Source organism: Rhinolophus sinicus, linkage group LG01 (assembly GCF_036562045.2).
Source record: "Rhinolophus sinicus isolate RSC01 linkage group LG01, ASM3656204v1, whole genome shotgun sequence".
Taxonomy (NCBI): Eukaryota; Metazoa; Chordata; class Mammalia; order Chiroptera; family Rhinolophidae; genus Rhinolophus; species Rhinolophus sinicus.
The window spans coordinates 193,192,428-193,205,943 of NC_133751.1; the positions used below are offsets into that span (position 1 = coordinate 193,192,428).

General features: G+C 56.3%; 1 protein-coding gene across 2 annotated transcripts; it reads left to right on the top strand.

Annotated features, from left to right (window-relative positions):
* Positions 1–543: 543 nt before the first annotated feature.
* WNT10A (Wnt family member 10A) lies at positions 544–13,306 on the top strand. 2 transcript variants are annotated; one of them, XM_019741750.2, is made up of 4 exons: positions 544–1,384; positions 2,435–2,697; positions 9,555–9,934; positions 12,184–13,306. In XM_019741750.2, exons 1-4 carry the CDS (start codon positions 1,272–1,274, stop codon positions 12,679–12,681), a joined length of 1,254 nt encoding a protein of 417 aa, XP_019597309.1. In that variant the 5' UTR covers positions 544–1,271; the 3' UTR covers positions 12,682–13,306. The 2 variants fall into 2 exon arrangements, with proteins under 2 accessions (XP_019597309.1, XP_074169564.1); XM_074313463.1 differs by lacking the exon at positions 544–1,384 and adding an exon at positions 1,504–1,623.
* The last annotated feature ends 210 nt before the right edge of the window (positions 13,307–13,516 follow it).

Consider the following 13,516-nt stretch of genomic DNA (forward strand, 5'->3'; position numbering starts at 1 on the left):
CTCAGTGTTGGGGCCGCTCAGAATCAAGAGAACTGGGTTTGGTTCCAGCTCTTTCACCTACTTGCTGTGTGACCTTGAGTAAGTCATGCCCCTCTCTGAGCCTCAATATTTTTTTGTGAAATAAGATGACCTCAAAGCACACTTTTAGGATTCTAAGACTCTAATCCCTCTTCCCAGGGTTTGCTGCCCTAGGGTGCTCTGCTCTCAGACAAGCATTTACTGCTGGAGTCTCAGCACTTTTACCTTCATTGGCTAGATGAGATGTCTAGATGAGATGGACCTCGTTGACCTCATTTTACAAAGGGGCAGGAGGTGGCTCAGTGAACAGCAGGCACCTGTTTAAGGTCACACAGCGAAGGAGAATGAGATCCAGAGGCCAACAAATCCCTTTGCAGGACCCCACACCTGCCTCACCAGCCAAGCCTGGGAAGTCCCTCCTGAGGTGGGGGAGGTGAGCAGAGGGGCCAGCCCCTCCTCTCCAGCCTCTGCAGGTGTGTATATTGGGGGGGGGGGTGCCGCTCCCCAGCAGCTGCATCTCAGCCAGGCACCCACACCACCTCGCGGTAACACACCTTCCGACACAAACCAGCACGCCCCGGGCACTGACATCTCCCTGTGCCCGCGCGCACTGACCCCCACACCTCTCCTCTTGCCCTCAGCGCAGCCGCTCCCACCCAGAGTCCTGAGAGGACGCAGTGGCCTCGAGACGCGTGCATGCCTCCACACCCCCTGTCGTGACGTCACGTGGGGTAGAACCTTGAGACATTCTGGGGGGGGAGGGGAGGCGGCGGAACTCCCCGAGCCAGGACAGTCACTCACTCTGGGCGGTGGGGCCGGGCACAGACAGCGCCGCCCCCCCACACACACACCCTGGCCCGCCTCACACGCCCTCGGAAGCTCAGGCTCCCGGCGCTGCACTGGGGGGCTCCCCGGCACCCCAGCCTCTCGTCCCCAACCCACAGCACCTCCCGGCCCCCCTTACCCTCTAGAGGCACCGGGAGTTGTCGCAGGGGGGCCTCGGGAAATTCCCCGGACCCCCGTGCCAAGAGGTGCCCGGTGCGCCCGCCCGCCACCCCCCCCCCCGAGGGCGGTGCCCGGGGGCGCTGCCCCATGGAGCGGGGAGGCGCCGTCTGCTCCCGGAGCCGTGACCCGAGTCGGAGCTGTGTGTCGCAGCCGCCCCGACCCCCGCGGATCATGCGCCATCGCCCCTGGCTCGCCGGTCCCGCCGGGCTGTGAGCCCCCCACTCCCGGCCCGTCACGGCGCGCGCGCCATGGGCAGCACCCACCCTTGTCCCTGGCTGCGGCTCCGACCTCGGCCCCAGCCGCGGCCCGCGCTCTGCGCGCTCCTGTTCTTTCTACTGCTGCTGGCTGCCGCCGTGCCCAGGTGAGACCTCACCTTATGCTCCGCCCTCCTGGAGAGCTGGGACCCCCAGTCACAGGGGCCTCTGGTGCTCCTACTGGGGCAGGGGACCCTGGAAAGAGGGAGGGACAGCATGCCAGGAAAGTCCTGGTGCCCAATGAAAGACAGTGCCCTCATAGGAAGGGGTTGAACTGGTGACAGAATATGGGCAGTCCAGGGAGACAGGGCAGTGCCCAGGAGAGTAATGGCTACTAGAAAAGAAGGTATGTGTGTGTGCGTGGTGGTGGTGGGGGGAAGCAAGTGCCAACCTGGAGTCCTTGCTGTGCTGGGGGAATGCACCCCCACCCCAGGAGTAAGCTCAAACTGCCCTGCTCCACCCTGGAGATGGCCCCCAGGCAGGGGCAGGGGTTGGGGGCTGGAAGGGTGTAACCCAGGTGGAGTCAATGAGAAACTGCAGCTGGAAGGGTTCGCAGAGTGTGTGTGTGTGTGTGTGTGTGTGTGTGTGTGTGTGTTTTCAAGTGAGCCCAGCAAGCTGTATTGTAAACAGCAGTCTGTGTGTGCACATGTGTGTGAATGTGAGAGCTCATGGATCAGTATATGTTAAGATAAATACATGTGTGTATCTTGTGCCTTTGTGTAGGTGTTTGTAACTGTCTGATGAAGTGTGCATATATGTAAGTGTTTCCGGGTCTGTGTGTCTACCTTGATATGCAGAAGTGTCTATGAGAATATGACTGAAACATGCCTTTGGGAATGGTCTCCTGGGGAATGCTTCCTATGTGAGCATCTATGCCTGGGGATGTACTTATAAAATATTGTGTGCACAGGCATTCCGGTTGTGTGTGCATTTGCACGTATTAACCTGTGTGGGTGTGCAGCTAGGTGGGTTTTGTTGGAGGGAATGATGGTGAGAAGGTCAAGGAAAGGAGAATGCTTTAGGGGCATACGAATGGGCCCAAACTTCAAAGGCAAGGGTTGGAACAGAGGGATTGTGGCCTTTGAGACAAACTGTGTATTGTTAGATGGGGTCCTCCTAGCCCCCTAGACACTCACCCACCCCCCACATGCCTGCAGGTCTGCACCCAACGATATTCTGGGTCTCCGCCTTCCCCCGGAGCCCGTGCTGAACGCCAACACAGTGTGCCTGACGTTGCCTGGCCTGAGCAGGCGGCAGATGGAGGTGTGTGTGCGCCACCCTGACGTGGCTGCCTCAGCCATCCAGGGCATCCAGATTGCCATCCACGAGTGCCAGCACCAGTTCCGGGACCAGCGCTGGAACTGCTCTAGTCTCGAGACTCGAAACAAGATCCCCTACGAGAGTCCTATCTTCAGCCGAGGTAGCTGCCCATCACCTTGCCCCTCTGCCCCACCCATCCGGCACTTCCACCCCAACAACTATCCACCAGCCATCCCCAACCCACTCCCTCAAGTTGGCAACCTCCCCGGGTGCCCATCTGCCAGCCATGCTTCTCTCCTGCCTCTGTCTGGTTTCAGAAAGACACAGGGGGGCGGACGAATGTGGCAGATGTGGCTCCAAGCTGCGCTGTGGGGGCTGAGGGTGGCAGGTTCCATGCCTGAAAACTGGACTCCTGGGTTATCCTGCCCTGTCATTGACGCTGCATATCTCAGGCCCAGGAAATATCTATATGTGTCAACTGCCTCAGTTTACCCTCTACCTAGCAAACAGCATTGAGGTTGGAGCACCTGTGATAAAGTACCCAGAATCAGCATGAATGGGGTCGGGGACTATTGCCAAATGGTATAGGTGAGGGAAGCCTGGGCAGGTAAAAGGTCTGTACTTCCACAGCTCTTTCAGGCAAGGTACACCACCAACCTCTGTTTCATCCTGGCCACCCCAGAAAACCCTCTCTGAGTCAGAGGTACTGGGTGTGTGTATGTGTGCCTCTTGCCCAGCCCACCTTGCGGCCCTGCCAATTCCTCTTCCCCTCACAGCTCAGAGAAGCCACAGTGCACTCCTGTCCTCCCTCCCAGGCTGCTGGATGGCCAGGGCCCACCTGTGCAACCCCTAGAGTAGCTTGCGATGGAGAGAGCTGGAGGTTTTGTCACTCATTTCCATTCACACCTACCTCCTATGTTGGTATCTTAGGCCTAGACTCAGGTCTTTTGAGAAAGATGGAGGTCCTGCCTCCTGGATGGGCCTAACTGGGTTTCTGTCTCTCCTTCTCCCAGCTGCTTGAGTGGGACAGTGTGGGGACCTGGCTCCTTGGGACTTGTCCAGTTCTCACTTGACAGTGGAGGAGGAGAGAGGGGTACCCCTGTATCCTTTGGCCTTGAAGCCTGAGGCTTTTGGGAATCAGACCCCAGTGGACCCTCAACTTCAGAGAGAACTTAGGAAGCCAGGGCCTTTCCCTTTTTAACAGGACACCTTGGAGTACCCCCTGAGCCCCCAAGTCAGGGGCCACGCCAGCCTCCTTCAGCCCAGCCCCGCCCCCGCGCGCTCTACCTCCTGCCTCCCCCGCGCGCCTGGGGCACTCTTTCTCCCTGGCGGAGCCCAGCCCGACGCGTGTGGCGGCATGCAGCCGCGAACTAATCCCCGCGGGCCCCGGCAGACGGCTCCCGGGCCCAGCCGCTCTCCAAGAGGGCACCCCCACCTCCACCTGGCCCCGCGCTCCCGCCTCGCCCTCCGCGCTGCCCCGAGCCTTCGCAGCGGTCTGAGAGCCATGGCCCTGGACCCCGGCAGACCGGCCCCTCCTAGGCTGGGCGCTGCGCCCCGCCCATCCCCGCCTGGCGCTGGCCGACACGAAGTGACAGGCCTCGGCATTGATCGTGCCCCGGCCGGGCCCAGCCGGCGCTCTCCCGCTCTCATTCCGGGTTTCTAGGTCATCCGCGCTCCCCAAGGCACTGATGTCCCTCCAGCGCTCAGACCCCGGGAGTCTGGACGCAGTAACCCTGGCTTCGGGGGAGCTCTTCACCCTTCTCCCTAGCCTCGGTATCCCCTCTTCCTCCCGGTCCTCCCGTCCCCTCTAGACTGACTGAACCCAGGTGTTCTAATGGCCATGCCTGATGAGGCCCGGGTGGCCTAGTGGAAGACTTGGGGTCTTTTGATACCCCGGGCGAGTTCCGCTGAACCGTGGAACGGCGCGGGGTTGGCACGGCGCCAGGCACTATGGGTTCACCTGCAGTTTAATAAGCGGGAGGTGAGCTGGGGGGACTGTCGGGGGAGAGGTTAGGGGTGGAGGGGGAGACTTGCCAGGGCTAGCCGGTGCGGGGCGGCGCCCAGCTCGGGGAGGGGGCGGGACAGCGGCTCCTGCGCTTGGGCAGGGGTGCTGGGCTCCGTCCTTTGGCCTCAAAACATTTTCTCCTACCTCTGCGGCTTCTGTTCCCGCATTGAAACACCTCACTTCTACCTCTCCCTCCAAGGAGGGCACTCTGGACTTCTGGAAAATATTGCCACTCCCCCGTCCAAGGGCCACCATTGCGGCCCCTTCTTCACTGCACCTACAGTTCACCCTCGTGGGGTCATTTCCTGGCAATGTTGGCTCATCATCTCAAGGACTAGCTAAATTTAAATCCATAGGACCACTCTTGGTGGCAGCCAGCCCCTGGTCTGGGCCCAACCTGTAGTCTCCCTTCTTTTTAAACTATGGCTTCTCCATTGTGACGGCAGGTGACTTCAGTTTCCCCTCAGGGGAAGATGAGTGTGCTGAGCCCTCTTCTGATTGCCAGTGGAGTTTCTTAAATGTGCATTCTGCTATGTTTAAAATTCAGAGGCTGCTGAGAGGAGGTGGCCCCTTGAACCTTCCATCTTAATGCTGTTATCTAATTGTCCTGACATGGTCCCTGAGATGGGTTGGGCTAAAGGGATGGGATTCCTAACAAGAGAGAGAGGAAAGGGAGATTGAATACTTAGAGTGGGTACTTAGGAAGGCAGAGCATACAATAGGGCTTTACCTAGCTAGGAAGAGGGTATGGGGGTGCTGGAGCCAGGGTGAGGGTGGGGGTGGAGGTGAGGGGCAGGGAGAGAGGCCTCTAGGGGGCTAGAAAGAGTCAGAAAAAAGCTGTAAGTATTGCCCAATCCAGACCAGCTGCTTTGCCCAGCCCAAGGGCAGCTGTGACCTAAGTGCTGAGGGCACTGGTATCCCCAGCTTTTTGTTAGGACCCAGTCTGTTAGGACCCAGACTGCTGGTACCTGGGCAGGTGGGATGCTGGCAGAACATCTGCTAGAGGAGAGCTCTTCAATGTGAGGACTAGAGAAACTATCTATCTCCCACTCAGGATGCAGGGACCTGAGGGAGATTTGAGGAAGGGGCTGCTTCAGGCTTCCTGAAATGGGCCCTGGAATGAAAGGTGATTAGAGGACAGGGAAAGGCTTGATGGAGGGGAGTGTAGTATAATAGATTCACACAGCAGGTCCTGAAGCTCCCACAGTTAGGTACTGCCCTCCCTAAGGCCCAGTCCCATTCAGAATGAATGGAAAAAGGGGGCATGAGGCAAGGGGCAAGCCAAGCTCCAAGCCCAGGAGAAGCCAGCAATTTGAGAGTCTAGCCTCTGCTCTCCAAGGCCCTGGCTCTTTCTTCTCCCACCTCCCCAAGACTCAAGGAGTCTGGTTTAATGCCTAGGTCTCTAGGATGGGGGTATGTGGTGGCATTTCAGATGGGGACACAGAGGCAGAGGCAATCATATCCCAGGACCACCTAAGGTCCCATTATTCTAATGGCACCCAGTGAATCAGCCAACACATATGAAGTACTTGCTGTGTGTTGAGCACTGTTCTAAAGCACTTCATTTGTACATTAGGGTCCTCAAAGAATCCCCATGAGGTAGGTCCTATTATTATCTTCATTTTACAAATTAAGCTAAGAGAGGTTGGGTAACTTGCCATTAGTCGCACAGCTTGTAAGTAAGCTGTATCACCAGGACTCAAATGCAGGCCAGCTGACTTTAGAGATTGCACTCAACCCCCTGTCGTACATACTGCCTCCCAAGCTACAAGGCCATCATGGTCTTGCCCAGAGGTGAGCTGATCCAATGAAAGGGTAGTCCAAGAAATGAAACTGACATGGATGCACATACAAACACCTACCCATGTTTGTGGCGTAGCCACATTCAGTGTCATCCTTAAGAGTTCCCACATGCACACAACTCCCTCTCTCTCAGCCCATGCACAGGAGCACACACAGATTGTTTGCACAGAGGGAATGAAGACCAGACCTTTCCTCTTTCCTCCCTCTTTGATTCCAATGGGCGGGCCTCAAGCTTTTCTAACCCCTCCTGGTTCCCACTGGCTCCTGAATCTTCTCTCCTCCACACTCCCCTGCCCTCCAAACCTCCTCCCCCAGCCCCTTCCTGGCTGTTGGCTGCGGCCTGTAGCAGCAGCTGACTCCACTTAGATGCTGGCAGTCCCTGTCCCAGATCAAAGGCAGGGCGGCTAATTGTGCGTCTTAACGAGTCCCCCCCTCAATGCTCCGGGCAGCCCAGCTGGCCAGGGCCCCACCCCTATCCCCCTCCAGCTGGCCAGATGGCACAGTGCCTGCGTCTGCCCCAGACAGTTGGGGCCAGGACCGAAACTGGGGCCCTGAATGGGAGCTGGGGGCAGATCCAGTGGATTGGACTTCTCTGAGACCTGGATATTTGGAACAGAGGGTGGCCATGCAAACCCTGCCGGGTCACACCTACCTGAGGCAGTGACAGCTGCCAGAAGCCAGGGGATGGTATCTTTAACTGCCTGGGGTAGGTAGGGGTGTTCTCTACGAGCTGTGGGCTACATTTCTCCATATTCCTCAAGGCCTGCACTTGAATGTAACAGAGCCCGGAAGATAATGGTTGGCCTAGAACATTCCCCTGGACCAGCCTCTTGCTCTCTCCTGGGGCAATGCATAGACAGGGCCATAGTAATAGGGAACTGAGCTACCTGGGTTTCTTACTCAGCAGCCACTCTTCCCTAGAGTCAAATGTCCATCAGCAGAAAGTTGTCAGGCTGGAGAGCTGGGAGAGCTGGGGCTGGGTCCAGCTCCATAACCGCTGTGACCCTGGGCACCCTCCTTTTGCAGTGTGTGTGCGTGTGGGGCAGGGGGATTTCTGAGGCTTAGGCTGCCTCTGAAGGTCTGAGTATTGCCATTTGCCATAGGAGCAAGCCGATGACTCCCTCAGCAATAAGAGAAGTGCTCAGAGTTCTACAGATAAAAGGCAGTGGATAAACACAGGGTGTGCTCCCCATTTTGGGTCTGCCCTCCTTTCCCTTCCAGAGCGGTGTCTACTCTCCTGCAGTTCCCACCAATTCTGAGGAGCCCCTTTGAAGGCTCCAGCCCAATCCCCATCCTTTACTGTTTGCTCATAGCTGGGCTTCTTCTAGAAAGGTCCCAAGATGCCATGAGATGGACACTTCGTGCCTACTTTAGGGGCTTCTGCCAGGCCGGGTGATTTATCCTAGAGTGGGTCGTGAGTTGCTGGACTCTATCCCTGATTGGGGAAACAAAAAACAATGGCCGAAACTGCAGCAGTAGTGAGTGAGGTAAGACTGCAGGAAGAACTTCGCAATAATAGCTAATGTTTATGTAGTATTAGGTTGGTGCAAAAGTAATTGAGGTTTTTGCAATTATTTTTAACCTTTTAAACTGCAATTACTTTTGCACGAACAGAATACTTACTATAAGTAAGCTGTTATTCTAAGCACTTGAAATTTACTAACTCATTTAATTCTTGGAACAACAATGAGGCCGATAATAATAATCCTGTTTTACAGATGAGAAAACTGAGGCACAGAGAATTCAAGTCACTTGGCCAAGGTCATATAGCTATTATAGTAACATCTAGTAAGTGGAAGAGCCAAGATTTCAACCCAGGCAATCTGGCTTTAGGGTTCATATTCTTAACTACTACTACACATCTTGGGTTATGTTTTGCTTTGTTTTTGGCGGGCCATGGAAAGGAGGACAGGGCCCTGTGATTCAGACAGTGAGCATTAGGAGTAGGATTGGGCTGGGTCTCTGTCCAATCCTGGCTGGCTCTCTGGGGTCTGTGAGGCCTCCAAAAGCATGGCCTCCCAGTCTTTGATGCTAGGATGGGAGGAGCCAGAGCATTTCCTCTGACTCTCTGGCCTCTCCCAAGGTCATCAGCCTCTGGACAAGTTCCCCAACAGAGGCCCATGGCCCAGGTGGATTCTCCTCCTCATGGGGGGCTATTGTTGCTCGTGGCTTCTCTCATTGGCCACACTCTCAGGTTCAGAGGCCGGTCAGAGACTTGTAGCAGAATCTGCTCCTAGCTAGTCCTTTCTTAGACACAGAATAAGCAAGAAACAGCTTGTGGGTCCAGGAACCAGACACTTCTCCACAGGTAGGCTTCCCCCTGCCGCAGGCAAGACCTACCCGGGCCTTCCCAGAGGAGAGCTAAGGCTGGGAACACCAAGGAGGAAAGCAGTGCAGATAAGTCAGTGGCCCTGGAGAGTGGCACATCAGGGAGTCTTTGTGCCCTTTGAGCATCGCAGAAAAAGTATCTGTCTTAGCTGCCCTTCCCTCTCAATGTTCTCACTGCTATGTGTGTGACCCCGTGCAGGGCAGCAGCTCACCTCCGCCATCTTAAACAAACTTCAGCTGACCTAGACTGACCACAGGTGGCTGGGCAGTGCCCCTTGCAGGGAAAGGGGAAATTCTGGTTCATTTGTCCGCCTCTCAAATATGGCCCTCAGAGAATGTTCTATAGTAGACCTGAGCCGGGAGGCACCAGGCAGGCAATCTTGGGGCCTGGAGCGTTCGGAGGACCCCAGCTCCCCCGACTTACCCTTCTGCCCATTAATGTTTCCTGGGGCCTGCAATTCCATCACTGCTGATTTATTCTTTAGATTACATTTTGCCTTCTTTCTGCAGGCTTATTTTAAAAATGCAGTATCACATGAGAGATAATAGATTAAGTCCCTGATCTTAAAAAGCGTGTTTACCAGATGCTTTCCGTCCAACAGTAGGGACGTAGACACAAATTCTGAGCTTCCTAAGGGTGATGTTAATGAAACAGGGAAGGGAGTGCAAAAAGGAAGGTTATGGGGGAGACCTCCACCACTCCATCCTCTGTGCAGAACTTCTGGTGTGACTTCTGGGCCCCTTTGACTCTACCCTGTTCCAGATCTTCCCCAAACACTGGGCCTCAGTTTCCCCTCTGTATGGCGAGAAGGTTGGGCAGGGAAGACAGAGGGATGGGACATCAGGGCCGCTGAGAGCTGTTTCCTGGATCTCACCTGCAGGTTTCCGAGAGAGTGCCTTTGCCTATGCCATCGCTGCAGCCGGAGTAGTGCACGCGGTATCCAACGCTTGCGCCCTGGGCAAACTGAGGGCGTGCGGCTGCGATGCATCCCGGCGCGGCGACGAGGAGGCCTTCCGTCGGAAGCTGAACCGCCTGCAGCTGGACGCGCTGCAGCGCGGTAAGGGCCTGAGCCACGGGGTTCCTGAGCACCCAGCCCTGCCCCCTGCCAGCCCTGGCCTGCAGGACTCCTGGGAGTGGGGCGGCTGCAGCCCCGACGTGGGTTTCGGGGAGCGCTTCTCTAAGGATTTTCTGGACTCCCGGGAGCCTCACAGAGACATCCACGCGCGCATGAGGCTCCACAACAACCGAGTAGGGAGGCAGGTGAGAGCCACTCCCCCACCCCTTCCCCTGCTCCAAATCCCTCTGCATAGGGCCTCTCCCCTACCACAGCCCTCTCTCCTCTGGGGACCACACCACTCCCCCTAACTCAGCAACTTTCTCATTGCCCCCTCCTAATTCAGTCAACAAACATACCTGAATACCCACTGTGTGACTGGCATGGACTAGGCCTGGAGATGGAAGGCAGAAACACCCCCTGCCCTCCTTAGCTCACCCTCTGTTTAGCATCCTGCTCCACCCATTTCCTATGGGAGCCGTGGAGAGAGACTGGATTACAGTCAGACCTCTGGGGTCTGGCTCTGCTATGCTGTCTCCTCCTCTATAAAGTGGGAAGTTTGGCCCAATCAGCTCTCATGTTCCATGATTCTGTGATATCCTCTGCTGCCATCCTCCTCCTCTCACAACCTTCTGGGCAGAATAGGGAATTCCTCAAAGAGAAGTTCCCAGGGGCCACTGTGGAACCGTTCCAGTCACCTGCCTCCTTTCTCCCCTACCTTCAAGTGTTCAACTACCTCGAAGGTCATTCATTTGAAAGGAAAAATTGGGGGGGGGGAGGGGAGGCAGGAAAGTAATAATAACTTGCATTTATTGTTTACTACGTGTTAGGAATACTTTATTACATATTAGCCTATTTAATCCGTCCAACTACCTATGAGGGCACTATTATGAACCTCAGGTTAAGATATGGAAGCTGAGGCACAGAGAGACTAAACTTACCCGAGGTGACGTAACTAGTGAGAAAGTGGGAGAGGCAGTTGAGCGCTGAGGCCGTGCTCCTTTGCTTACGGGTCGTCTACATCATGTGCACACAGACATCACGATGCCTCCTTAGCCCTCATGGAGCTCAGCACCCTCCTTTCCTGGTTATTCAGCTCCCACACCCTTCTCTCAGCCTGCTCAGGCCTTGCCCTCACTCTGGCTGGCACTTTCTCTGTTTCATTCCTGGCCTCTGAGCCCAGGCTGGTTCACCTTCTCCTTCCACAAAGACTCCAAGCTGAATCAGCTCTTCCCATCCTGACTTAGAAGTGAGGTAAACTGAGGCATATCGACCCTCAGGTCATGTCCAGCTCCCACCCAGCCCTGCCCTGTCCATGCAGCTCTTTTCCCAAGCTTCGGGACTATCCCAGCCCATTCCAGCAGTGCTTCCTCCTCCTCATTAAACTGGTTAATTAATGGCTGCTGCCTGTGGGAAGCAGATGTTCTGGAGCTTTGGCCAGGGGAGGCATTGGGCTGGTTCCCACGTGGTGCTGACACTGCAGACTGTGCAAACAAGCTGCAGAGCCCTTTAAAACGTGGAGGGGCAGGGTCCCTCTCTTATGGACCTACTGCCCAGGTTGGAGAGCCCCAGATCACTGCTCTCCCTGTTTGAGGGTGTGGTTTTGGAGTGGAGTGGGGGAGAGGACGATGTGGTCAACTTCCTCGAGGGAGGGCCTGTGGTGAGGCTGATGTGAAGAGCTTCTTTGGGAGGAGACTCGAGAGCAGGTTGAGAGCCGGGCAGGGCACGCGTAGGTTGTGTTCCAGTACCTACCTCTTTTAGGTCTGGGCATCTCTCTCCACTTTCGTTGGGTTGGGGGTCTGGCTCTCTGGGTTCTGTTCCCATTCTGCATTCAGGTAGAGCCTTTGGGCCCTTTTGGTGTTCACCGTTTCCTAGGAGAAACTGTGGCACTCAGCATTGGGCAGAGTAAGCCCCACCAGTATAATGGGGGGAAGGGGTGTCTCTCCAGAAGGGTTGCAGGGCCTGGAGGAGGAAAGGGGCTTTCTCAAACTCCCTGCAGCCCCCACTCATAGCCTGGAGCAAGGCCAGAGGCTTTGGGGCTGGGTGTAGTGGGGCCAGCAGCCCCTGCTCCTGAGGGATGGAAGGAGAGGGAATTTCCCTGAAGATCTGGGATCCCCCCTCAGGAAGCAAGAGCCTCCAGCCCCAAGGGCCCCCTGCAGGTGCTGGGGAAAGTGGGCAGGAGAGGAGGGGAGCAGGAAGGAGGGAATTCCCCCAGGCATGGCCTGGTGGGAGGCAGATGAGAGCAGCAGAAGAGCAGGCAGAGTTCTCCTAACTGCCTGGCTCAGAAGCTGTGCCACCCCTGCCTCCCAACCCCTCTTAGGGACTCAGCTTTTGCCTCTGTTCAATGAAAGTTGGTTTCAAAAGCCTCGTATTCTCGCGGGCCAGTGTCTTGTGTTGGAAGAAGGGCAGTGGGCCTGGGCATGGGCGTCACTCCTCACGGTGCCTCCCTCTGCAGGCGGTGATGGAGAACATGCGGCGGAAGTGCAAGTGCCATGGCACTTCAGGCAGCTGCCAACTCAAGACGTGCTGGCAGGTGACTCCGGAGTTCCGTGCAGTGGGGGCGCTGCTGCGCAGCCGCTTCCACCGCGCCACGCTCATCCGGCCACACAACCGCAACGGTGGCCAGCTGGAGCCCGGTCCCGCGGGGGCACCCTCTCCTGCTCCGGGCGTTTCTGGGCCACGCCGCCGGGCCAGCCCTGCCGACTTGGTCTACTTTGAGAAGTCACCCGACTTCTGCGAGCGCGAGCCGCGCCTGGACTCGGCGGGCACCGTGGGCCGCCTGTGCAACAAGAGTAGTGCAGGCCCCGACGGCTGCGGTAGCATGTGCTGCGGCCGGGGCCACAACATCCTGCGCCAGACGCGCAGCGAGCGCTGCCACTGCCGCTTCCACTGGTGCTGTTTCGTGGTCTGCGAGGAGTGCCGCATCACCGAGTGGGTCAGCGTCTGCAAGTGAGCACGTCTCTCTTCCCTGAGACTGGCCCTCTGCCACTTGTGATCTTGGCCTGACAGTGTCGCCTTGGCTTCCAAGAAAGGACATTGGACCACATGATCTTATAGGAACTTCCCAGTTCTGAGGGTCGTCAAGTTTGCAATTAAGGGACAGTCCAGGCCTGCCTGGACCCCACCACTTACTTCTGTGGGCTCCAGGACTGCCCTGCCTCCCTATACCCTGTCCCAAGCTCAAATTGCTCAGTTGGGCTGGGGATTGCCCCACACACCCTAGGGCAAGTGTCAGCCTGGCAGCCCCAGGCCTGTTCTCCTTTCATCGCTTCACCAATTTCTCTGAAGTGGGAAGGAATGAATGGAAGCTGATGGGCAGGAGGACTTAAAAGAAGAAATGGACATAATTGAGCTGCGGTGATTCTAGAGAGGCCCCAGACATCCTCCCCCACAGGTCTCTGCCCCTCATCTTTCAATTAACAAATAATTTATTTTGCACTCTTTGTGGCCTGGCATTCTGCAGGGGGTGAGGGGTGCTGGGGATACAGATATGAATGAGAGACACAGCATCTGTCTTCTTGGAGTTTACGTTCTGGCTGGGGGAGATGGACAATAAAGTCAATACACAAACAAGGTCATTTCAGACAATGCTATGTGTGATGAATAAAATAATGCAGGGTACTGGATGTAGAGTGATTTAGGGGGCCCCACTGGGCTCCTTTAGATAAAACCATTGGTCCAAGAAGGCCTCTTGGCGTTGTGATACGGGTGCTGAGACCCATATGGTGAGGAAAGCCATGCACAGATTTAGGGTAAGGGCTTTCCAGGCAGAGGCCACATGAATGCAA

Excerpts from the sequence above, each read along its gene's own strand:
- WNT10A (XM_019741750.2), top strand. The coding sequence starts at position 1,272 with ATGGGCAGCACCCACCCTTGTCCCTGGCTGCGGCTCCGACCTCGGCCC. Across the intron at positions 1,385-2,434 it reads CTGGCTGCCGCCGTGCCCAG|GTCTGCACCCAACGATATTC; the intron begins GTGAGACCTCAC and ends ACATGCCTGCAG. Across the intron at positions 9,935-12,183 it reads ACAACCGAGTAGGGAGGCAG|GCGGTGATGGAGAACATGCG; the intron begins GTGAGAGCCACT and ends CTCCCTCTGCAG.